The 24399-nt window shown below is 53.1% G+C and overlaps 8 protein-coding genes across 8 annotated transcripts; 5 read left to right on the top strand and 3 right to left on the bottom strand.

Moving 5' to 3' along the window:
• Positions 1-199: 199 nt before the first annotated feature.
• Positions 200-1907, top strand: J4E83_003784 (uncharacterized protein; the record flags this gene model as incomplete). Its single annotated transcript, XM_049330717.1, has 4 exons — positions 200-419; positions 481-734; positions 788-1230; positions 1286-1907. 4 exons carry the CDS (start codon positions 200-202, stop codon positions 1905-1907), a joined length of 1539 nt encoding a protein of 512 aa, XP_049190134.1.
• A 367-nt stretch (positions 1908-2274) lies between these two features.
• J4E83_003783 (uncharacterized protein) lies at positions 2275-2916 on the bottom strand (the record flags this gene model as incomplete). Its single annotated transcript, XM_049330716.1, has 4 exons — positions 2275-2404; positions 2472-2565; positions 2621-2750; positions 2815-2916. 4 exons carry the CDS (start codon positions 2914-2916, stop codon positions 2275-2277), a joined length of 456 nt encoding a protein of 151 aa, XP_049190133.1.
• A 2323-nt stretch (positions 2917-5239) lies between these two features.
• On the top strand, positions 5240-5671 carry TXNL4A_1 (Thioredoxin-like 4A; the record flags this gene model as incomplete). Its single annotated transcript, XM_049330715.1, has 1 exon — positions 5240-5671. One exon carries the CDS (start codon positions 5240-5242, stop codon positions 5669-5671), a length of 432 nt encoding a protein of 143 aa, XP_049190132.1.
• A 1262-nt stretch (positions 5672-6933) lies between these two features.
• On the top strand, positions 6934-7539 carry J4E83_003781 (uncharacterized protein; the record flags this gene model as incomplete). Its single annotated transcript, XM_049330714.1, has 2 exons — positions 6934-6938; positions 6978-7539. 2 exons carry the CDS (start codon positions 6934-6936, stop codon positions 7537-7539), a joined length of 567 nt encoding a protein of 188 aa, XP_049190131.1.
• Positions 7540-7747: 208 nt separating this feature from the next.
• Positions 7748-10363, bottom strand: J4E83_003780 (uncharacterized protein; the record flags this gene model as incomplete). The annotated part of the gene is made up of 3 exons (XM_049330713.1): positions 7748-9750; positions 10007-10287; positions 10344-10363. The coding sequence occupies 3 exons, from the start codon at positions 10361-10363 to the stop codon at positions 7748-7750; spliced, it is 2304 nt and encodes a 767-aa protein (XP_049190130.1).
• An 827-nt stretch (positions 10364-11190) lies between these two features.
• On the top strand, positions 11191-11826 carry J4E83_003779 (uncharacterized protein; the record flags this gene model as incomplete). The annotated part of the gene is made up of 1 exon (XM_049330712.1): positions 11191-11826. One exon carries the CDS (start codon positions 11191-11193, stop codon positions 11824-11826), a length of 636 nt encoding a protein of 211 aa, XP_049190129.1.
• Positions 11827-13666: 1840 nt separating this feature from the next.
• J4E83_003778 (uncharacterized protein) lies at positions 13667-17089 on the top strand (the record flags this gene model as incomplete). The annotated part of the gene is made up of 1 exon (XM_049330711.1): positions 13667-17089. The coding sequence occupies one exon, from the start codon at positions 13667-13669 to the stop codon at positions 17087-17089; it is 3423 nt and encodes a 1140-aa protein (XP_049190128.1).
• An 802-nt stretch (positions 17090-17891) lies between these two features.
• Positions 17892-23648, bottom strand: J4E83_003777 (uncharacterized protein; the record flags this gene model as incomplete). The annotated part of the gene is made up of 1 exon (XM_049330710.1): positions 17892-23648. The coding sequence occupies one exon, from the start codon at positions 23646-23648 to the stop codon at positions 17892-17894; it is 5757 nt and encodes a 1918-aa protein (XP_049190127.1).
• Positions 23649-24399: the final 751 nt, after the last annotated feature.

Below are 24399 nucleotides of genomic sequence, written 5' to 3'. Positions count from 1 at the left end.
TGACGGGAGGCAAGGCATGCATGTAAGTGGGTAACGCTGCCGAAGAAGGTATGCCGTTGAGATGGATGATGTCGGGCTTTGCATTCTACCGAGATGCTTTAAAGGGTAGGGGTTGCCCATGGGGAAGCATTCGTGCATTGCCCTGCCAGCCTCCTCACCCGCCTTTGCATTGAAGCAGACGCGGTGCAATATTCACACGATGGCGACAACGTTCGATCACGGCAAGCTCTCTACTGAGCACCAGCGGGCTGAGAATGTGGCGGAGAAGATCTCAAACTCCTCCGGAACTGGCGAGCTTGAAGCGCAAAATGTCGAACTGGAGGAGAAGGAGGCAGCGCGCGTTTTGAGGAAAGTTGACATGAGACTTGTCCCTATGCTTTCGCTCCTCTATCTTGTTGCGTTTATCGATCGGAGTAACAGTACGTTTGGACATATTCATTTCTGAGAGATGCATTGGAACGAATTGCTAACGTGCTGTAGTCGGTAACGCGAAGATTGCTGGTATGACGGATGACCTCAAGATGAACGGTATTCAGTACAACACTGCCGTTACTCTATTCTTCGTTCCGTACACAATTCTCGAAGTACCCAGCAACATCGTGCTCAAGATGATGCGACCAAGTCATTGGATGGCGATCCTCATGTTCTGCTGGGGTCTCGTCATGACATTGATGGGACTCACGTCCAGTTATGGTGGTCTGCTCGCTGGAAGATTCTTCTTGGGTGTAACAGAGGTAGGTCCCCAGCATCTTGGTTCAAGATGGAGAACACTTGCTTACATTCGCAGTCTGGCTTCTTTCCAGCAGCAACATTCTTGCTTACTCTCTGGTACCGTCGTTTCGAACTTCAGCGCCGCATGGCTGTCTTCTACGTAGCCGCCTCCCTCGCTGGTGCTTTCAGTGGTCTCCTCGCCTACGGTATCGAACAACTTGATGGACGCTCTGGACTCGCAGGATGGCAATGGATCTTTCTCATAGAGGGATTGATTCCAGTAGCGCTCGCGCTCATCATCTGGAAGATTCTCCCCGATAGTCCAGAGACCGCGAAGTTTCTGACACAACCGGAGCGCGACTTGCTTGTTTCCCGATTGGCCAACGACTCCGGGTCTGGCCAGGGACAAGCCACCAACAGCGACAAGATCGGAAAAGAACAGATTCTTGCTGGTCTTTCCGACTGGAAGATCTGGGCTGCTACGGTCATTTTCTGGGGAAACACTGTTGGTGTTTATGGGTAAGCTGAAGATATCCAGCTTTGCTGCGGTTTCATCTCTAACAGTTTCATACAGATTCACCGCGACCGTGCCCTCTGTTATTCAAGGACTCGGATATACCAGTGCCAACGCTCAGCTCCTCACGATCCCCATCTACGTATTCGCCGCTATTCTTACCCTCATCTTTGCGTGGGCCTCCGATCTGACGCGCAAGCGCTCCCCATACATCATTGCAGGCTACTCGATCGCTGTGTGCGGCTTCATCGCTCAGCTTGCTATCCCCAAGCCCAAATACCCTGGCATCACCTACGGTTTCCTCTTCCCCGTTGCCGGTGGTCTCTACTGCCCCTTCACATGTCTCGTCTCCTGGATCGGCAACTCTCTCGCCCCATCGTCAAAACGCGCTGTTGGCATGGCTCTGCTTATCTCCGTTGGAAACATGGGTGGAATCATGGGCAGCAACGTGTATCTGGCACGCGAAGCACCAAAGTACACGACAGGTTTCTCGGCTAGTTTGGCCATGTGCTGCACCGCGATCCTCATGACTTTGGTATTGAGGTGGGCGTATGCAAAGGAGAACCGTAAGAGGGATGAGCTGATTGCTGAGCACGGAGAGGAGGCTATTCGCGCGAGATACTCCGAGCAGGAGTTGTTGCTCATGGGTGACAAGAGTCCTTTCTACAGGTACACTTTGTAGTCCCTTCCATGGGAAAATAGTCTAGTGTATCGATATATTTTACATGTAACAACCAAGGAAAGCAACGTTTGTCTGATATGAGGAAGAGACCGTGAAAGTTGCTGAACCTCACATGAAGTCAGCTGTCAACAAGTGCGCAGTGGCCAAGACATACTTCTAACATGCATCGATACTAACCTAGGCAGAGGTAATAAGGGACTGATGAGTGAGCTGTTAGCGTCGTCTCACTGAAAGCACAAGCCTCATCACCCATCACAATCATTCGGAAGCATATCAGCCTGTTGATTGAATGGACTTTGTAAGTGAGCGACAGATTCTACAATCCTGTTCAACACAAGACAATAAACTCGAGTCTCCCCCGTATCACTTAAACAGCCATGAGACGGAACTCCGTGTTCTCAGAGCCGTCAGAAAATTGCCAACCAATCATGTCGGTGCCGCTGGTCTTGCCACCACCAGCGACATTGAGCTGCGTCTTCCCATCGACATTGTTGATACTAACACATGCACACGCGCGTCAGAAAGCGAACTCAAGGCCAAGTGGGGCTGTACGGAGCCACTTACCGGTAAGAACCGTTTCCGCAGTGCACGATCTTCCAGCGGATGGTGCTGTCGAGCGGCTTGCGAAGCTCCGTCTTGATGTAACCAGCTTTTGGCCCTAGATAGGTTAGCCATGTGAGGAGAACATACATGTCAGTCTGGTTTCGAATTACCGGCCGAAGTCAGATAGAGGCCAGAGCAGGCGGCGATGATGTGGTATTCACGATCGCCTTTTTCGGGCTTGGCATCCGTGCCTCCTGCTGCTACGATCTCAAAATGAGTGTTGTCGGCGCTTTTGGTTCTCTGGCTGGATGAAGTTAGTCAACATGCTCTCTCTGACTGCTCGAGTAACTTACTATAGCTTCACTTGCGTGCCGGCTGTCGTTGCTGCGCCCCAGACGTTCAAGCTCATCTCCGGAGCATATCTGGGCAGGATTTCGTACAATCCGGGGCCGGTGTAGTCGGACATTGTGATATGTTTGAGAAATGATGAATGGTCGAGAAGAGTGTTAGTCTGATTGTGATGAGGAAGGTGCGATGCTGATGGTATTGAAGCTTTCAGTGAGCACTGGAGGTCTTATGTAGACTTCCAGAGCAGCAAAAGCAAATCCCTTCGTCTTATACTTTCTGCAGAAAGGGATTAATAATCTTGGCTGCAGCACAGCTTGAGATTTCTCGGCTACCAGATGTATCCCTTGGAGCCGGATGCCTAAAAAACAAAGAAAGATTTGGGCCTATGATAGAACTTACCGGACCTACTTAGCTAAGTCATCTATAGTATTCTGAGCCCTATGTGATGGACTGCTAATAACGTCTTTGGTTGGTGTCTAGTCTGCACATGCAGATGCTTCTCTTTGCCACCAACTAGTGTTGCTCGACACCATCTCAATTGTCCTAATCTATTTCTAGTAAGGCCTAGTTATATCGTACGATACTCGTAAACGGGGTAAGGGGAAGCGGTGCAGGACATCAACCCAGTGCGGATTAGAGCAGTCAAGTTTTGCCGTAGCGAGACAATCAAGCAGACGCCCATCACCATCATCTAAAAGATACATCAAGTACATAAACAACGGAATAGGCGGATAAAATCTGCTAAGCCAGAGTTTCCGTCCATATAACAAGCATGAAGAAGTGCTCCTACCTTCAGACTATTGTCACGGATTTACTCTTAGCACATCAGACAGGTGGCACACCCACTAGCCGGTTAGATAACAGAGTTCTCTTCTGTAGTATGCATAGGCAGGTGCTGAATATAATATCGGTCCGACTCGCAGTACCGTAACAATCAACGTGGTGTGTGTCGTTCAATGCGACGACGCAGCAGGTTTACTCAGGCATAACGAAGGTTGTACTCTATAAACAGATTTTCGCAGGAAGAACCCCCCTAATCGGCTTTACTCGAACCAGTTTCTTTCTCCGTGTCTGTTAAGGCGACGTCCTCATAATGTGCGCTGATAAAGTAGACCGATAATACTTCACTCTAGCTGTTCGCTAATGCAATAGGTGCACTGCAGCATCACCCTAACAATGCCTACACGTATATTAGCACCCACATGCACAAATAGACCTACGGCAACACCCGAATCCATCCCAAAAATAGCATTTGGGTCCGACTCAGACCTTCCCGATCGATGTGAGATAGCGGCGTGTGACAGTGGTAGACTTTCCCGAGAACAGCTTGAATGTTTCCGTAGCATAGAGTCTGTAAATGTTGTACTCAATGATTCGCAAGTTCCCATACTTTAATAAAGCTGCAACAAACGCGTAGAGAGGATGCCTGGTGCTGCATCAAAGCGGAATCCTACCGGCCAAGTCCATGGGTACTCCCGATCCCCCGCGCCCCGTCCCGCACACCTTTTGCCCACACCCATCCCAGGGCACTCGAGTAAGTTACCTGTGACTGGACTAGGCCCCTCTACTAGTCTGTTCTTACGAAAGTGTACCCACACACAACGGACATGCGATTGATTCCCGGGGGACTCGAGCGGGCAGTCTGCAGCTTGTTAATACTACACCTCTTGCCATCACCCAGGCGGCTGGTACATCAGCCGACGTGCCCGCATGGTAGCAGCAGATGTGGATTAAATCAATTTTATAGGAGAGGCGGTCAGCTGCAAAGTGCAAACGAACGTTACACAGACTTGAGAAGGCTGCAACAAAAGCAAATACAGCCAAGGACAGGAGGACAGATGTAGGGCCTTTGACAAGAACCCAGACGCTTTATGGACGTGCTCCGTGGTACTGGTCAAGTAAAGTATGCCGGAAACCTGATGGCGCTATAGGCCAGTACAGCTGTCGTCGACGTCTGCCCAAGTGGCAAGGCAGAGTGTTTGCATGCCCGGGAGGTGAGTCTATGGAGTCAATCGAGCACCACACAGGCCGAATTCCGCTGCCAGGTGCTGTGTACGTTTATCGGAACGAAGGGAGTCTACCGCGCCTTATGTGTCAAGTGTTACACGCAGGAAAAAGTGAAAGGATTGTAAGAGGTATCAATGTGTTAAGGTCGAAGTCCAGTGGGGCGACCTCGGGAACTTTCTAGATCACGGGCGGCAGCTGCCTGGCGCGACTAACTTTCTTTCAACCCTCCCATACCTTGAAGAATCGCGCAAACATAATTATACGAACGTCCCAACGCGCTACACGTTCTTGTCGCACGATCGCGCAAAGCACATATCGACTCACCGTAGCCAGTCTAACGTGCCCGCCTTCGCCGTCGACCAGCTCGGCCACCCATCTTCTACGGTCGCACACGTCCAACTCCAAGTTCAGCTCCACACGCACATCCACCCACCATGGGCTCCGTAGTCCTCCCCCACCTCCGTACAGGCTGGCACGTCGACCAAGCGATCCTCAGCGAAGAAGACCGCCTCGTCCTCATCCGCTTCGGGCGCGACTCGGACCCAGACTGCATGCAACAAGACGAAGTCCTCTACAAGATCGCCGACCGAGTCAAGAACTTCTGCGCCATCTACCTCTGCGACCTCGACGAAGTCCCCGATTTCAAAGCCATGTACGAGCTCTACGACCCATGTACCGTCATGTTCTTCTTCCGCAATAAACACATGATGTGCGATTTCGGGACAGGAAATAATAACAAGCTGAATTGGGTGTTGGAGGATAAGCAGGAGTTTATTGATATTATTGAGACGGTTTATCGGGGCGCGAAGAAGGGGCGGGGTTTGGTGGTTAGTCCGAAGGATTATTCTACGAGGTACAGATATTGAGGGGAAGCTCACGATGGGGGCACCAGGTTGGATTCATGGCGTATTTGGGATTTGGACACCAGTAGGAGATTGATACCAGTATGGAAGAGATTGGGCGCGGTTCCTGCTCCGAGTTCAGGAGACATGGAGGAGCCGTGTGTAGGAAGTCGTAACGCAGCGAATTTGAAGGTACGACTTCATTATCACGATATCTCTGAGAAGGCTTACTTAGACTTCTCGTCAGATGTTATGTAGGACGTATAAGGTCCTGGTCATTCGGCCATTGTTATGCGCACTGCAAACGCAAAATGACATCGCATTTCTACAGCTTCCGCTCTCTTCACGGCCCTGCCTTCTCTGCCGGCGCTCTGACGCTATCCTCCCATAACCCACCCCTGACGCCCCGCCAAACAGTCTCCAGTGTCGCCCTTCTCGGCAAGAGCCTCGGGAAGACCACGACCACCTCTCCCTCCCCTTCCACTACGATCATGAGAAAGAACCTCACTTCGAAGCCCTTGAACGCCTCGTGTATGAAGACGTCCTGTATACTTGTAGTCGGTATGAAGCGCGTAGTAGGTGTCTGGAGATACGTGGAGGAGGTGGTAGAGGTCTGGACACCGAGGCCCCGGAGTACGGTGAGTGATTCTTCTATGATCTGTATTAGCTTGGGCTTAGGGGAGGCTGAGAAGACGGCGAAGTATGTACCTGTATAGTTTCGGCGGAAGACTAAGAAGAGTATGAGCAATGTACTGGGTACCAGATATCGCCATTGGCAAGCTTCCGCCAGCTTTACTAGTTGCCTTTCTGTCTCATGGCCCAACACACCCAGCGACAGATCCAGAGACTGAGCTTGTGTGACGCGCCATTTCATCCATAACAACAGGACACTGGTTATACCCAGCAAGACTCTTGTGAATATCCCTGCATAGTATGCGACCAACGCGGGAAGGGTCTTGGGTACAGAACGCGTCGAGACCGCGTATGTGATGGTCGACGATGTGGGCTGCAGTACTTGCAGTGTCTGCGCCGGCGGAGAGTTGAAGCGGTCAATGAGCTTCAACATCATGTTCGAATCGAAGGAGGCATCGCTAGACGGGGACAAGTACAGACGGCGGGATGTGGGGGTGAAAGGAAGCCTCGCGGGACGGGATGACGCGCTCCTTGCTAGCTTCCTTATCGATAAGCGCAATGCTGAGCTCACGTTTTCCACGAAGCTGCCTTACCCGCACTTGCTCTTCCCTCTCCACCAACACAACACTCATCTCTCACACACATCGATAGCTATGGAGTCCTCAAAAACAGAGCGCTCGCGTTCGCGCTCCCCTAGAAGGTCCCCCGGCCCGCGCAAGCCGAAGACCTTCAGCGGCCTCAAATACAAGGGCGACCGCGACCGCCGCGACCCAGACAGACGACGCGACGACCGAGACCGAGAAAGGCGACCAAGAGACTCAGACCGCGATCGCGACCGCAGACGCGATGGCTCCAGAGAACGCAACCGCCGTCCTCGAGACAACTCCCGCGACCGCAGACGAGACTCAAGCCGCGACCGGCGCCGCCGTTCCCGCTCTCGCGACCGCAAACCACGAGACAGCGACCGCGACAGCAAACCCAAAGAGAAGAAACCCGCAGCCGCTCCTGCGGCACCTTCTGAGCACATGATCCTCGTCACTATCAATGACCGTCTGGGAACGAAAACACAAGTCCCGTGTCTGCCCAGCGACCCTATCAAACTACTGAAGGCTATGGTGGCGGCGAAGATTGGCAGGCCGGTACATGAGATTATGCTCAAGAGACAGGGGGAGAGGCCGTTTCATGATAATTTGACGTGTGAGGATTATGCTATAAGCAATGGCGTGCAGATCGATTTGGAGTTGAATACTGGGGATTAAATGGGGGATGGTGGACTTTGGGATATTGGGGTTAAGGTGAAAAAAGGCGAAGGGGGATTGAAGGATGGATTACCGTGGCCAAAGATTGGAAGATGCAGCAACAAATCATGATACCCAATGAAGTTTCTCTTTTGCTCGACCAGACATATTCCGACTGTGGTGTCGTATCGGACGAGTAAACCCGATTCTATCTCGCGCCTTCAGTAATCTACTCATCCCCATCATCGTCTGACGTTTTAACGCGAGCATCAATACCCCTCCTCACTCTATACCGCTCATTGACCACCTCAACAGACTCCTGCCTCTCCCTCTGCAGCAACGGCATATAATTTCCCTTCGCCTTCCCGACATCCCCTCCATCAAACAACCGCGGCCCGCCCCTCGCTATCCCAATACTCTGCTGCTCAACGGGTACCTCAGCATCCAGCGTCGACTGTCCCAAGCCCGCAATCTTATCCAACAAAAGCGCCGAAAGCGTCTCATCGACCTTGTTCCCCCGCCACATCTCCCATACATCATCGATGACACCGCCGCGACCCCATTTCCCGCGTCCAATCGTGCTGGGGCCGCCGCCTTTGCCTGTTCCTCTGGCTTTGGGCTCGCTGCCGCCTTCGTCGCCGATGTATACCCATTCTAGGCGGTCTTCATAGCCTCGTTCGCGTTCTTCAGAGGTTTGCACTTCCGAGGCGTGGGGGAAGATGCAGTCCCAAAGGACGAGTGGGGCGTCGGATGCCATTTCGTATTTGGGCCGTGTGGGGTTGGCGGTGATGTCGAGGAGTTGGGGGACCAGCGAGGGAGATTCGAGACCTTGGCCGATGAGGAAGAGGATAGAGACTAGAGAGCGGACTTGGTGCCAGAGGAATGCGGAGCCATGGAGGGTGAAGGAGTATAGTTTTGGTTGCTCTCCGTTCTTTGACAGAGATGGAGCGGAAAGAGCGGGGTGTGATAGGAATCCTGGGAGAGATAGTGGAGATACTTCCTCGATGTCAGCGTGGTAGATTCGCCGTTGGAAGTTGGTTAGCTGTTTGCTCGCGTCGATTTTGCAGAAGTTGCGGAAGTCGTGGAGGCCGATTAGCTCTTTGCACCCTTTTCGCATGGCGTCAATGTCGAGCCAGCCTTCGCGCATCGTTTCTTGGTCATCTGCCGTGGTGGCACCGTATGCGCTGGGTTTGTATAGACCAGAGGAGCCGGGTACGGGTGCGAAGCAAGGGTTGGTGAAGAAGTACTTGTATCGCCGTTCTTTACAGGAGAAGCGTGCGCTAAAGTCTTCTGGTGGATTGGGGCACCACGCGTAAACGCGAATGTCGGGAGGAAGGACGCGGTTTAAAAGCTGGATGTATGGTAGTTCGTCGGTGAGATCGTTGAACGGCTTTGATGTGATGGTCTGGGTATCGTTTGAAGAAGGCAATGATTCTTCGTTGTCCACTTCCTCCTCGCCTCCCATCTTTTCTACAGGTTTGGGCTTGTTACTTCTAACCCTCACCCCAATGACCTGCCCAAAAGCACTGACACCCCGATCTGTTCTTCCACACTTGGAGTATTCGCAGCCATCCCAGCTTACGTCCGCGCCTTCCCTATCCCATCTCGCAAAGGTCTTTCTATCGATCCTTTCATATCTTCTCTCGTCACCTTCCGTAGGTATAGGACTTATCAGCCGCGTCTTGATCAGCGCCTTCCAGACTTCTTCCTCGATTGTAGGTAATGGCGTGGTGTTGTTATTGTGATGCTCAAATCCATTGTACTTTTGCCCCAGATATGCAAATTTCAGTGCGATCAACCGCGTGCTGTATCTCGAGGCATCGAACGCCTTCGGTGGCGGCTTGTTGGCTCTGCGAAAGGCTAATGACTTTGGCGAGTCTGGAGGTGGTGATGTCTGTTCGTTCGTAGGCAGCGGGGACTCCTCTTCAGTCGCGCCTTGGGTACTCCCTCCAACCTGCTTCTCTAATTCTTGTATTCTCGCAATCAATTGCTGTTGCGACCAGTCTTCATACCCCGCCATGTTGCCTTTCTTCCCATACGCTTTCCGCACTTGTACGCGTCGCGGAACCCTCGAGAGCTTGTGGAAGTCGCGCCGTGAGCAGAATAATCGATGTAGCGACTGTTGGAACTCTGGAAAGGCGTGGGGTAGCGGCCGGCGCATTGTTTGGCGACATGGTGGATGACTCTCAGCATATTTTTGGTATGCAGCCTGACGTTCAGGGTCCAGCGCTTCTAGCCGAGGCGGGAAAGGTCAAGTAGATCGGGGCATCCATCTCACATCCAGAGACTACGCCCTTCAGCAACTCAGCATCACAGATTCACTTATGTCACCTTTCCAATAGCTTGAACACATGACATGGAGCAACAAACATCTCAGATTACTTCCGAAAACGATTCGAGAAAAAGATCAATGCTTAACTGTCACGACCTAGGACTTGACACACAACATGATCTTCAGATTTTAGGGCTATTCTATCTTACAAGATACCAATCGCGATATCTCCCCTAATCCTCGCGTAGACCTTGATATCCGCTTCTAGGTCTAACTTGATGTGCACCTTCAAGCTACCCTTCACATCAGATCCATTGTCGAGACCGAAACCCTCGGTGGTCTCTTCGTCGTCCCCTTCGTTGTCGCCATTGCCACCCTTCTTCTTCTTGTTCTTGTTCTTCGGTGCTACAGCGCTGGTGGCGCTGCCTAGTTTGCCAAGGGTGTCACCAGGTCCGCCGTCGCGGCCGCCGGTGGCATTGTTGGCGGTGTCGGTGAGGCTGTAGATATGTCAGAAATGGTACGACAGGAGGTATCGAAGACGCGACTGGCGTACTTCTTGGTTGCGTCCGCCATCTTGAATTCAGATTCTGGTGCGACTTCGGAATCCGGTGTTTGTGGTGGTGTGAGTTGGGGGTGCGGTGGAGGTATAGTCAAATGAGGTATCTTCGCTTTCCTGCGATGCGGGAGTTGTGCTGACCACGCCAGAACTCAGAGTGTTGATAGGGAGGGTTTGAAGGAGTAGATTCCGATGAGTTATGCGAGCAAGTCTCGGTTGATAAACTTCTCGATCGGAGGTGCTGGACGGACATGTCCGAAGCTCCCGCATCTATCAGCCGCAGGTACATCATCGATCGACGGGTCGGCGAGGTGATCTTCGCGAGTATGAGTGCTGAATTGGCTATGGTATTGCCTGTGCCTCGAGCTTGCTCACAGATCTAATGCAGGAGATGAGTAAAGCAACCGGCTAATGCTGTAGCTTCGATTAGAATTCCTCAATGAGGTTATAGCCTCTCTCCCAAAGTGGACTCACAACTCATGCGTTCCAAGGATCAGCCATATGAGGCTTGTTGTTCGTCATTGGCACCGGCATTCACTATTGATCTGTCGATCATCTGGAACTAAGTGGAGCGGGTACCGGAAGTTAGCCGCGCACTACTGCTTGATTGGCTTTGTAGCTTTGCTCATGCAGCCACATGATGATCGCCTTGACTTTCGTCATGGCCTTTTACGCGAGATGCATGAAGTGCGATTGTGATCCATTGCTTTTTGTCGCGTCGTGATGTATGGTTTCCGACGCACCGCATGTGCTACCTCACCAGTTAGCACATGTTACACTTTGTACCTAAACGCAACCTTGAAAGTATCCCAACGTACCGTCTCCGTATCAAAAGACTGAAAAAATGGTGTTCGGCCTCCTGGCTCTCGTGGGAACGGTCCCTATGACCGCAACATCCGTTCTGACCCTGCAAAGTCAAACAGAAAACGCAAAGAAAGAGGCTGAAGAGGAGGACGACGACTGGAAAGGCGAGAAATGTCACATGCGATGTCGAGCGACCATGAGAACGCCGGAGGATCGCAAGGAGTTGTTCAAGAACAGTCGAATCGTACTATGCGGCGGCAGGTTATACGTCCAGCTATCAACATACGAAGGGCCAGCGCATCACCCTTTCACCGGCTACTATCTTCCTTTCCCAAAGAAAGATTACGAAGGCATCGTATCTACCATCTCAGATAACCCGCCGCAGCTCAATTGGATCTATCTGGATACCGAATCCGACATCTTCCAGTTCAGCCATGGACTACGCGTTGACGCGGAGGAGGGGCAGGCTGGGCCTTTCGACGCCCGCGTCGGCTCAAACGGAGAGAAGCGCTACACCTTTGAGAACTGGGAGGGCTTTATCGCCGTTGAGAGTGAAGGCGAGCCGGGCCTATGGAGACTCTGCTTTGACAAATACAACGATGGACTGAAGGGCAAGATCCAAGAGGGCCAAAGGACTGTCGAGGTGGAGCTGATACGGGAAGAGATGGAGGACTGATGGCTGATTGCGGTGTTAGCGACTGTCCGCCTAATATCCCAATTCGCGACAAACAACGTCTCAGATTGTATTCCTTCATTTGACGCGTTCGCAGCGACTCTTGGAATATAACCGAAGACGCAAGCAGTATAGTGGACTCTGTCACGTAGTAGGAGGCGGTATTTACTGGGAATCTGCGTCGTCATCTCTGGCCTTCGAGCAGGCTGGCAGGTACCAGACAGCTGCCATCTACTGGTCAGGAACATACTCCGAAATCAGGTTCGCGAAAACGCATTTTGTAGATAGCTACATTGGCTAGGTCAGGTTCAGGGCAAGCCTTGTTGGTGAATGCAGAGGATCGAATTGAAGAAGCGCATTGCGGCTGACGCGTGTCTCCCGGCGATCGCGAATCGAAGCCCGATGACGACACTAGCGCGACAACAAGCATCGCGACTTCCTGTCAGCCTTCCTACTTCCAACATCTTTATTGTCCACTGCATCCCTTCAGCGACTTGCAGCACCGCATCTCGTATTCCCAAACAAGCGAATCCATTCGTAGCGTCTCTGTCATCCTCCTCTTGTCAACATGTGCGACTTCGTGCCTCTTCCGCTGTGCATCCAGTGCGGAACGTAGGTAACTCGCGATCTGAATGTTTATGCCATTTCTAACACCCACAAACAGAGATCAGAACCCATGTCATTGCAAGGTCATTGGGCCTACTATTGGCTTCGTAGTCACGGTCGGCATGGCTGTACGGCTTCCCTAGATACCCCACATACGCGCGACAATCCGCTCATGTTTCCCAGATCTTCTGTTGGCCAGCATCGCTTCTCTGCTGCTGTTGCGCAACTGATGCTGGAAAGAGGTAAGTTTCCTGGACGCATTTTCGAACTTGATACTGACTGCAGCAGTGTACTGGCTTTACCCGTGGACACGGGCAATGCTATCAGCAATGCGATACCCATATGACGAACCTTGACTTAATCGACGAGACCTCCGCGACTTCCTATACGACCTACGCTTTTTGGCGCTTCATTTCGCACACACTATCAGATTTGGCTTAGCAAGGATTGGAGAACTGGTGAAGAGCTGGCGGCTTGAACATGATACCCACCAGCAACTGGATCTTTATGCGTTATAATACATTCGTACATGAGTTTAAGCTTTCTGCGGTGAAGTTTACGGTGAGAAAAAAAAGTGGGGTATTGTTAGTAGGGACCGACACACTCAGCCGTGAGTTGAACTTAGTAGTTCACGTCAAACGTTACTCTACCAGCATTACTCTACTAACATTACTCTACTAACATTACCCTTCTAAAATTACTCTACTAAAATCACCCTACTAACGTTACCCTACCAACATTACGGTTTGTAGATTACTGTTTGCAGATTACGGTTATCAGATTACGGTTAACAAATTACAGTTAACAGATTACGGTTAACAGATTACGGTTAACAGATTCCAGTAACACTTTACTGCATCACTTACAAGCATGTAACCTTTGTGCTCTTCACTAGTCCTTTTCGCTACGGCCCTTTCACTTACCAGGACCTTATCGAGAAGCGAGCTAGAACCCGCGACTACGCACGGCTCCAAGACTCAACTACTTCACCAACCTGCAGCGGCGCCCTCTCAACCCCATCCCCTCACCACTTGAGAGATACTCGTGCACGCGGGTATCAATTGGTCATGAAAGAATAGCGGATACGTGCGCCGGTCTCTACCTCCACCAATCGCCGCCTTTGGACGCGCCGAAGAGCAAAGAGCTACACGTCAACAAAAGACCGTTTGCACGATTGCCTTTTTTTGATCAGTTTGCTTAGACAAGAGACATGCATATCTACTCCCCCGCCCACGACATGGATTTCGAATACGATCCGATCAAGCCTCCCGCACGCTTTGACGACCCGAACCTGCCCTCTTGTACCGCTTATGGGCCCGACTTGTATGGAGAGCTGGTTGGTTACGAGATGTTGGAGGTTGAGGTGGTAGCTCCTTGGTCCTTGGGAGAGCTGGGTTACACGAACGACGCGCAACACGTGCACACGGATGGTCGCATCGAAAGCCAGCAATGCCTACCGGATTACTACGCGTATAGTTCGCATACGGATGCTTGGGAAGACGGTCTGCAGGATATTGAGAGTTTCGATTGGCCGAGCGATAAAACCAACGAGGTGAACGCTAGTGAGCTGTCAAACAAGAACCAGGGCGAGGAAGAGGTTGATGTTACCACAGGCGCCGATACTGAGTGCTTGCATGACCAAGGTCAGGATGCGGGCCTCATCGAGCGCGAACCCCCAAATCTCTCTGAGAAGGTAGATTCGCCGACCACTCAACCCGAAACTCCTGTCAAAAAGCCGAGCAAAGCCCCACTGTCTGATGGAACCGCAATCGTTCCCACAGAATCCAAGACGAGCGCGGAACATACACACCCTACGTCGCCAGCCTCCAAGCTTAGCCCGGTACGCGAAAAGACAGCTTCGCATGCGAACATACTTCCACATGTTACCGAGAAAGTAGAATCTGGTCTGCCAGCGATTGATGAGAAGCATGTCGAAGCCCCGGATCTCATGGATATCGACGACCTCACCATCGTTGCTGAAACCGAGCGCTTGAACATCGGCCCTCAGATGCAAGATGACGTGGCTGCCAAAGAGGAGCCTGTTGAAACTTACCCTATACCAGTCCTCCATGATGCTGAAGGTAACATGCTTTCCGAGTTGCAATCTTGTTCTGGCTCAGAAGATGAGAAGGCTGCGGAGGCAGCAACGATCACCCTTGCACCGGCTTCTTCAAGACATGACAGCCTCGCAGTGTACAATTCAAACCCGGAAAACTCTTCACAGGTCGACACAGCTTCTAGAAAGCCACCGACGGGCGTATCGATGCAGCCAAAATCGCACGTAACTTCAGTTGAAGTGCAACAGACGCCGCATAATCCGGGTGGTGAATACGATGAGGAAGCTATTCAAAGTGCTTTGGAAGCATTAAGTCGGATCCAGACGCAGAAAGATCGTTTGGATAATGAAGAGCAGCTCGATGACGGCTCCGCGATGCAGATTGAACCTGCTACCGAACCTCTGCGATTGCCGGCAGAAGCGCTACCTGAAGTGCGAGACTCTCCGACACACCAGAAAGCTGATCAGGAGCCAAAATTCAGGTCTGGGCTTACAAGTTCCGTTCTGCCAGATTCTTCCATTGTCATTGAGCGTGACTCGCTAAGCCCAGAGTCGCTTGAAGCACTCTCGCGTGTGCAAGAGGATGTCGAAGGGCCATGGCAAGCGCAGTTGCGGGATGCGGCCGCCGACTCACTGCCTAGCGTTCTCTCCGAGCCTTTGCCATCAAAGAATCGTGATCATAGCGATCCATCGATTAGCAAACCTTCGGAGATCGCAGCCGGAGAGGCATCGGTACAAGCAAGTCCATTATTTGCGGGTCCGACGCCGGAGCTGCAGTTGGAAAGCAATGTGGCCTTACCGCCCCTGCCGTTCCCATCTGAAGACGAAGTACGTCATGAGAAATCACAAATCTCGCCTGCTGAAGTGCCCGCGGATGAAGAGAACGCAACTGCGGCGAAACTGGCTCATAGGCTGTCCAAGCCTCCGGCCCCATCCGACGTAGAGCCGAGTACTACGGTTGACGACAAAACCACTGTACCCGACGTCGATGACAGTACCAGTGTGGTAGCGATTCCCGAAGAAGATCGGATGGAAGATGTATCGTTTGCCCACAATCTGGATACTACCGAAGACCTTGGTTCTACAAGGGCAGTATCTGAACCAGAAACTCAGTCCGTTCACTCCCACAAGCGATCGAAAGCGTCCAAGAACACAGCGAGCGTTTCCGAAAGTGATTCAGACGGTCCAGCCAAGAAAAAGCGGAAGGCTAATGTCGCTTCCCTTGCTAAGGCACGTGCTATCAAAGCTGCAAACAAGAAGCCTAGCAAAGCTCCCACAGACCAGGAAGATGAATCTACGCCACCGCCAGCTAAGGGCAGACGTGCTGCGGCCAAGTCGAAGAAAGAGGCTACTCATGTGGATACTACCAACGAAGAACCGACTCTATCGACCAAACGTGGAGGTGCATTGAAACATACCGGGTCATCTGCAAAAGCACCCATCGTAGTTGAGTCTGATGATGCCATCATCAGTGCTCAATCTGACCAGGGAGGCGACAGTGCCGACATGGAAGAGCATTACAGCGACGTCGAGAAGCCGGTCACACCTAGCAAGCAAACACCCGCCGCTGAGATCGTCCTAGGTACTCCAATGTCGAGACCGTCAGTTTCGAAACGTGAACTTCGGGACCTCACTCAGATCCGGTACAGAGAGCACCCGTCAAAAGCAAAGCCTATATCACGCAAGCTATTCCCATCCCACAAGTCGAATGCTTTAGGCGAACTCATGTCGAGCATGTCAGCTCCTGCAGACTCGCAAACTGTTCCAGTCAGTGACGCTGACTCTGTTGATCTCTTTGGAGACTTGGGCGTCCCTGATACCACTACCAAGGCACCCAAACGTCCTGCATCAAAGCCTAGGGTTGCTCAAGCGAAAGCCGCACGGGCGAAGAAAACTCCCGCTACTCGTACTACAAGGAAACGCAATACTTCGCCCAAGGAGGGGGAAAAGACCAAGTCTAAGGAACAGGAAGAGTATGAGCTATCGGTACTATTCCCAGAACCGAAGATTGATACTAAAGGACCTAGCCCAGAAATTGACGTGCCCACACCCCCGAGGCCCCTTAGAAGGACCACCAAGCAGAGCATCTTGGACGAGCCTGAAGGCGACTATGATGCTCATGAGGAGAATGGCGACTCTAAACATGGAGTTGAAGACGACGACGATGATTTCGAAGATGCACGAGAAACCATCGAAGCGTCTGCCGACGACAGCGATGAAGTAGACAGCGACACACCCCCACCACCCAAGAAACTCAAGCTCAAGAACAAGCCTCTGATACTCGGTGGCCATACCATCCGCCAAACCAGATCTCGCGCCACCACCACCCCAGCTCGCAGTGTCGCCCCCAAAGCCGCAGCACACGCCAAGAACAAGTTTGGATTTACGCCTCCACTGACACGACAGGCGAAGAAAGCTGCCAACGTCCCTACCGCACCTGCAACGGCTTTAGCTAAGCCTGCCCCAAAGGCTAAAGCGCCAGCAAAGTCCAAAGCGGCTCCCGAACCGGCTAAGCAGCCTTCTGTACGTAAAACGCGCCAAGCGTCTGCGATGGAGGAGGAGGATAAAGTCAAGTCCAAGAGGAAGCTCAGGAGTGGCGGTTGATTCACCTGAGCGTCAAGTGGGCGTAGCGGAGTAGTTGAAGGGATTGGAGGGCTTTGGGTAGTTGGATGATGAGATGCTCGTTTTGCCGTTGGCTTGAGATGAGTGAGGGGTGGATTGGATAGTGTACAGCGCTCTCGCATGTACTTGGAAAACAAAAAAGGCTACCCTGGCACTCAGCTAGAAGACAAGGACAACTAGGAATGTGGCAAAGTTGATCAGGATACAATCTTGGAACCACCTCCATCAAGGGAAAGGCTGAACACCTTGGATCACCACCCTTTGCGTATTGCTTTCTTGATATAGGCTGCAGAAATGTCAAAATTTTCCATCGATGAGGTGGAACCGTGTCTATATGTATTACTATATTACTAACCAAGTCAAACGAAACAATATACAGAACAGCCCACTTCTACACGGATGTAATGGTAAAGGAAAGGAAACACAGCAACAAAAGGAGAAATGTACCAACGACGAGAGAAAGACTTGTATATGCAATAGCGAAGTGCCAATGCGCGACGCGGAAAACGCCAGTGTAATGCTTTCTTTCCCACCCACTATCCACTCCAACAATGCACCCACAATGACAGAAAACTCGACAAATGGAACGACAACGAGAGAGACGCGACAAAAGTGGGGGGCCATGATCCTAAACTCCAATATGCAAGCTCTACGACTCGCCATGGTATATCACGGCATTCATGCCGCTCCTGCGCAAGCCCTACAGCGAATGCGTCTGGAGATTAATTACTGCAGGAACTGTTAGTACGAGATGATACAAAAGTAGAGAAAGAGAGTCGACTTACTAAATCTCCAACGGCGCAATCTGATCGACATTATATAGCCATCCGCCACCTCTCTCCTCACTCTCCAACCAATCATATGGCCAAAGCACGATGTGGCCCTGGACCAATTCCAACAGCCGCTTCGCATCCTCTTTGTCTAGCATGATATCCGCGTCTGTAGCGTTGAACTGCCTGTTCGACGATTTCGTCGTAGCGCGGCGACGGGAGCGCTTGGTATTCGAGCGGTTGGGCGTGTTGTTTGAGTTCTGGTTCTGAGGGAGTGCGTTAGGGTGAATGGGCGGTTCAGAGATGGTGACGCGTTGGGAGCGTTCGCGGTTGGAGTGGGATGTTGGAGGTGGGTTTTGCGAGTGCGATGCGAAGTCGGTGTGTGCGCTGTCGTTGGGGACGGGTGGTGGAGCCGGGAAGGTGAAGGTCTTCTCTGGGGGAGCGGGATTCATGGGAGAGACTACCGCGTCGTCGGCGGGCTCGGGAGCTAGCTTCTCGTTCAGCGTTGTGCCGGATGCGGTGTCGAGGTGTAGGCCGCGTGTGGCGGGGGGAGGCGGGCTTTGGGATTGTACGCGCTTCTCTTGGTCATCGGCCCACTGCTCTACACCGCCCATGCTCGAGTGGTGGGTTGTTCCATGGACGTTCTCGCCGTTGACTCTGTCCGAGTTGTTCGTCATCTTCTCCGTGAGCTTCTCGCCTAGAGCGCCAACCTGCTTGCCGACAGTACCAGCAGTCGAGGTGAACTTGCTCGTGAGACCAGTGCCGGGCGGTCCAGTCGTACCCGGGGCATCCTGCTGCTTGTGCATTTGGCTCTTGTCTCCACCCTGAGATTTGGTGAAACGTTCCGAGAATGCAGCGTACTCTTGGTACTCCTTCCATGTTCGGACTTCGTTGTCTGGCATGCAGCGGAAGACCTGGCGGAAGAGCTTGGTGTTGTTCTCTGCAATTTGATGCCAAGTGTCGAGGAAGAAGGTGTCGTTGATAGGATCGCGCATGCAGTCCTCGGTCACGACAGGTCGACGCATTTCCGAGAGAAGAGGGTTGATGACGGAAGAGGAACCCTGGCTAAAGGTACGTTGTAGAGCAGGCGGGCCGCCGATGTCTGTGTCATCCGAAATTGGCAACGCAGGCAACTGGCTGAGCTGTGTCAAACCTAGCTTGAACGTGTCCATGCGAGGTAGCTTAGGAGGTGGGAGGCCAGCATAGCCAGTTCCGTCAGTCTGTGCGCTGACGTTGCTGGCCCTGGTGCCGGTGGTACCACTGCGCTTGCGCGTCTTGAGTGTCGCACTCTTCCTGGGTATAGCTGCAGCACCTTCAGCAGCGACATCTGTAACGAGTTTCTCATGACCATGCTCGTCGATGTAGGAATCTCTGGCTTGCGTTATGATCGGTCGTAACTGCTCGGCTTCCAGCATATGGTCAGCGCCCTCGCCACGAACATCTTTGGTATGCGCCGTGTTGTGTTGCACACGAGAATCCGCCGATGGCTTCTTGGTACTTTGCAGATGAGGATTTTGGTCCTGCGCCCAGTCGAAGTCATGGTTGAAGCTGTGTAGCTTTTCTGCCTTCTGGATGAGCTCATCCTGCATCTTGTAGTTGTTCTCTTCCAGCTTCTGTTCAGTCGCGCGCTGAGCCGTTGGGGATCCTGGACCAGAGGACTCTGTCTGGAAACCGACGCTATCGGCATCATCAGACATCTGGCTGAGCATCTCCTCCTCAGAGATGCAGTCAACATCGACACCCAAATGCTCCCGCATGAGACGCATACGCAACGTATGCGGGAACTTGCCCACCTTGTATGGCTGGCCACCCATATACGAATCAAGTAGCTCAGTATCGCGGATGACGGCAGCGATTTCAGAGTCTCGTGATCCCAACATAGAACGCTCGTTGATGTTTGCAGACCCGATGATGGCAACTCGGTCATCGACTACCATGATCTTCGCATGGATGTACAACTGCTCTGTAACCAACATCTTGTTCGGGCCAACCTCGCCCCACGATCGGAGTGCGTAGAAGTTGATGTAATCTTCGGGCTCGATGCCAGCAGCTCGCAAGCGTCCGAAAATGGAGCCTTCACCACGGCAGATACTGTGGTACTGACATGTCATGATAAGACGGACACTGCTGCCTTCTTGTTCATCGACGGTGTTCTGGTATCCAGGCATCAACGGAAGCATGATGCACGCTCTCCAGTCTTCATCGTTGGCATGAGCACGCTTGATGCGGTCGACAATCGCATCGTTGATCTTGTTCTCAATCTTCGTTCCCAGCACTTCGCCGCTACTGATGTAGAACTGGTTCTCGATGTACACGAAATGCTCGGATGTGGCAATCATCTGCACGTACGCGTTCATGATACTGTGCTCGACCTTGTTAGGTGTACCCAGAGACCAGGCACAGGCGGAACGTAGGATTTGTACTTCGCAAGTTCCATCGAGCCCAAGAGCTTCTATATCCGCGGGGTTGAAGTCAGGCGGAGGAAGGAGGAAGGGTGTCGGTCGCGAAGGCTTGCGCTGGCGAAGGAGGTAGTTCCATCGTTGTACGAAATGACGGGTCAAATCACGAGCGGGTTGACCCACGATCTGCATTCCAACGTCGTGCCACGGCATCCTCGGGACTCTCGAGCGGTCGTACATCTCCTCGTAGGGTTTGTCGAGAGCGAAGAAGTCTTGTACACGGGGGTTGGAGTAGTCCTTACCCGGCCATAGCTGGCAGTGGTCAGCGTCCTTGGGTGTATCGTCGAGCTCGAAACCCGTGGGCTTGTCGTCAACGACGACGTGTTGTGGTGTATCCCAACGACCAAAGCACAGGTCAACCCCTCCACAGAAGGCTACAGTGTGGTCGATTACGCAAATCTTCTCGTGATGAGACCAGAAGAATGTGTTCTGGCGGATTTGGTTTGGCGATCGTTGGACGAAGATGTTTGGATGTAGATCAAGCAGAGAGAACTTGGAGTACTCAGAGTCGATAGGAATAGCAGCACCGATGTTGCGATACATAATCACAAAGATCTTGACACCTTCCTGTGCTTTGCGTTGGAGGAGTCTATCAAGTCTCCACTTCTGACTGATAGCAGCTGGGCGACGCAAGTAAAGCTCTGGGCTGAGCCACCAGTCGTGAATGTAGATGACGTCGCGCGCCATGCTGATAGCTCGTGACACATTCCACATGTAGTCGCGACCGTCTACAAGCCATTGAGCATAGATCTTCTTGCGCACTGGAGCGAAACTGTCGAACCGCTGGCGTTGTGACCATAATGTGTTTTGTGACATGAAGTTGATGGACTCCTCGAACTGATGCAGCATCCGCTCGTTACGAGCAAGGAGCTTCATCTTGCGTTCCGCGTTAACGAGCTTGAGCTGGTGATGACCTGTCGCAGACGCTTTTGCTTCGCTTGCAAGATCTCTGGCTTTCTTATCTCGTATCCTGGCAGATTTGGTATCTAGATGGAAGTCGGCATCGACCAAGAAGACATCGTAGACGTTCATCTCCTCAGGCGAGTCTACACAAACAACATAGCTGTGTCTCACTAGGAACCACTTGGGCCAGTGTCGATTCATCATGGCGAGCTTGGTCCAGCCTTTCCTGTTGTCAACACCTTTGGAGGATTTGATCATCATGTAGCCTTCCTTGCCATGGTAGCCGCCCTCAGCCGCTAGGCGGACACCCAGAGCAGACAGCTCGAGGAACTTGCACAGGCGGTTGCTGTCGGGACGGAAGATGAGGTAGGTCATGAGACCTCGCAGATATTGTTCCAACTTCTTCCGTTGGCGTTCATGATGATTCTGTTTCGCCTGTAGGGGCTGACCGGCGGCACCGGCAAAACTGCCCTGTCTCGCTACAAGGGCACCGACAGCACCCTGAGCTTGAGAACCACTTACGCTTGACTGTCTGCGACCTAAGAATGAGGACTTGCCTCGCTTGGGTCTGTTGGGGCGTTCGGTAGCGCTTGCATCGCCGTCTGGTCCGCTGGCTCCTGCTGCAGCCTCTTCCTCCTCTTCCTCACCTTCGTCATCAAGGATGCCGTAGCCTCGAAGACCTCGGAGATAGGGTAACACACTTCTGGGGAAGCGTGGGAGTTTTGTGCGTGGATCTTCTTTCTCTTCTTCCTTCTCAGCCTCGCCGTCTTTGGATGTCTTGTCTTTTAGTTCTCGCATACGGTTAGCCGGGCGACTACGGAAAGCGTCCTGCTTCTCCTGAACTTTGAACTTGAGATGCAGGTTGGCAAAATCGGCAACACTCCTGTAAACAACCCACTTCATCCTGGTCAGGCCACTGCCGTATTCCAGCTCTATGCGCAAAGCAGTATGCCGATCGCCCTCCTTCTTTGCGGGGCGGTCTGTGTCGGTGATGGTAACCTTGAGCTGCTCGAGAAGGACGGGAATACGCCTGTGGCCGTGCTCATCGCGTTGGAACATACTGGCAAAGAACAAGGCTGCGGGTGCACCAGCAAGCAACTCAGCCATCAGCTCAGCCGACTTTGCGTGGTCGATTTGGCGTTCGGCCTTTTGTCGGTTGCCGAGAAGCTTGAGGCTGTTCTTGATGGACTTCCACTTCTGCGCGCTCAAACTTGACGTCCGCTCGCTACGCATCCGCCATGGTGAGGGCTGTGTGTCTCCCGCAGCACCTCTGAAAGTAGTCAAGCTTCGCAAGTTGCCGGTAGGACGATTCTGGTGACCCTCTTCCTCGCCGTTGGGGTCGTGTCTTCGCAAACCTCCATACGAAAGTCCCCTCGCACTGTGTAGTCCGCGTGTCCATGCGCTCTCTTTTGCGATGCGCGAGCGACCCTCGTCTTCTGAGTAACCCTGACGCTCGTTCTCGGGTATGTCATCCATGGTGGAGCGGCGTAGGAAGCCCGGGCGGGTCGAGGTAGGCGTCATGGTGGGTGAGTCACGCGAGAAGAAGCCGCCTGTTGTCTGCTTGGGCGTGGTAGGGGCCGTTTGGGTGCCTTCGCCCTCGCCGTCGAACCAACGGCGGCTGCTCTTCCGCCTCTTTTGTCTCGGTCTTCTTGAAGCACCCTCGCCAGCGCTAGACTCGCCATCAGCATCGGCCTCGCTGTCGTGTCCCTCGAATCGCGGCTCTTCGTGCTCGGAGGTGGGCGAAAGCTGGCCGTGGGGTGAGCCTTCATGGCCTGAGGTTCCTCCCAATGCACTCAGGCTCCTGCCGTGTCCCTGCATCGGTGCTGCCAGTGCCCTCAGCTTGCCCATGAGCGACGAGCTCTGTCCACTCCGCTCCTTGCCCTTTCCTTCGCCGTCTTCGACCTCCCATGACTGCTGGCGCGAGTTGGCGGCGGGCGGATCGGATGTGAATGTAGCGGAGCGAGCGAACTGGACGCTCTTGCGTTCTCGGGGTGCGTCGGAGAGTTCGCCCTCGGTAGGGTGTCGGGACATGGGCGCAAAGGGCGGGTAGTAGGAGCTGGTGGACCCATTGGACATGTGCGAGGAGGGCTTCGGGGCGCGGAGAGGGACTTCAGCGGCTTCGACAGGCACGGGGATGCTACCCCCGTTGGCGTTCGCTGGGGCATGGAAAGGGAACTCGCCGGCTTCCTTGCTGGAGATGGGCGAGCCGGTTGGGGCAGAGCGCATGATCTTGGGGGCGCCGTCTGAGGGCGAGGGGTTGTGTATGTCTTGTGTCTCATTCCTGGGCTGTCCCAGGCTAAGCGGCGATAGCAGTCGGCCGGACTCGTCTGTCCTTCCTGATACTGCAGGCGATCGCGAGCGAGGGCTGCGCGTCGTGGGCGAGCCCCCGGTCTTGCTGGAGCCAACCATGGTAACGTAACGACACAGAAGAGGCAGAAAGTGTCGGTGGGTGTCTTCTCACGGCGAGGTCGCGTGGGGGTGTGGTTGCTCGGCTTCTAGGGCGTTATACAGCCATGGTAGCCAGGAAACGTGCTGCTGCCGTCACTCGTCACGATGGATTGATGGAATGCTACCCCAGGTGGAGTGGCAGTATACTCGCAGTGACAGGTCTAGGTCATGAACAGGCGAGAGAAAGAGACACGCGGCGCAGGTGATCAGTGTACGTCGTGCTGGGTCCCTGCGCGGTTCGAGTAATCTCCCAGGTGCTTTCCCCGGGCGTGAACTGTCTGGTTGCGCTAATACAACAAGGTTTTGGCGTCAGGGGCCCTCTCCGCCTGGCTGACCGCCTGCACCGCGTCGAGGCTCCACACCACAGACATGTACGATGCAGCGCCCTGCAGAACGCGTCAAATATCGCCTTCTCCATATTGGTAATATCGCATTCACATGCAACGCCCGCTTCTCTGCGAGAGAGACTCAACGATGTCGCCGCCGTCTCTCTGCGGCGTGGCTGCACCCCGCACTGTACTCCCAATCAGTACAAGCATACCGAACTCACCACACATGTGCACAATGGAAAGACGCCTTGTACCGCTGTATAATCGCGCCATGCATCCACATGCCATGGCCAGCACATCGCCCAGTGCCGCCTGTGAAGCTTGTCACACGATGATGTAGTTCTGCCGTCGACGGCAGCCTCGGTCGGCGATCCCCTGCCCCT

Source organism: Alternaria metachromatica (genome assembly GCF_023757995.1).
Source record: "Alternaria metachromatica strain BMP 0045 chromosome Unknown scaffold_6, whole genome shotgun sequence".
Classification (NCBI taxonomy): Eukaryota; Fungi; Ascomycota; class Dothideomycetes; order Pleosporales; family Pleosporaceae; genus Alternaria; species Alternaria metachromatica.
Note: the sequence above shows the minus strand (reverse complement) of the source record. Positions and strands in the feature narration are given on the sequence as shown.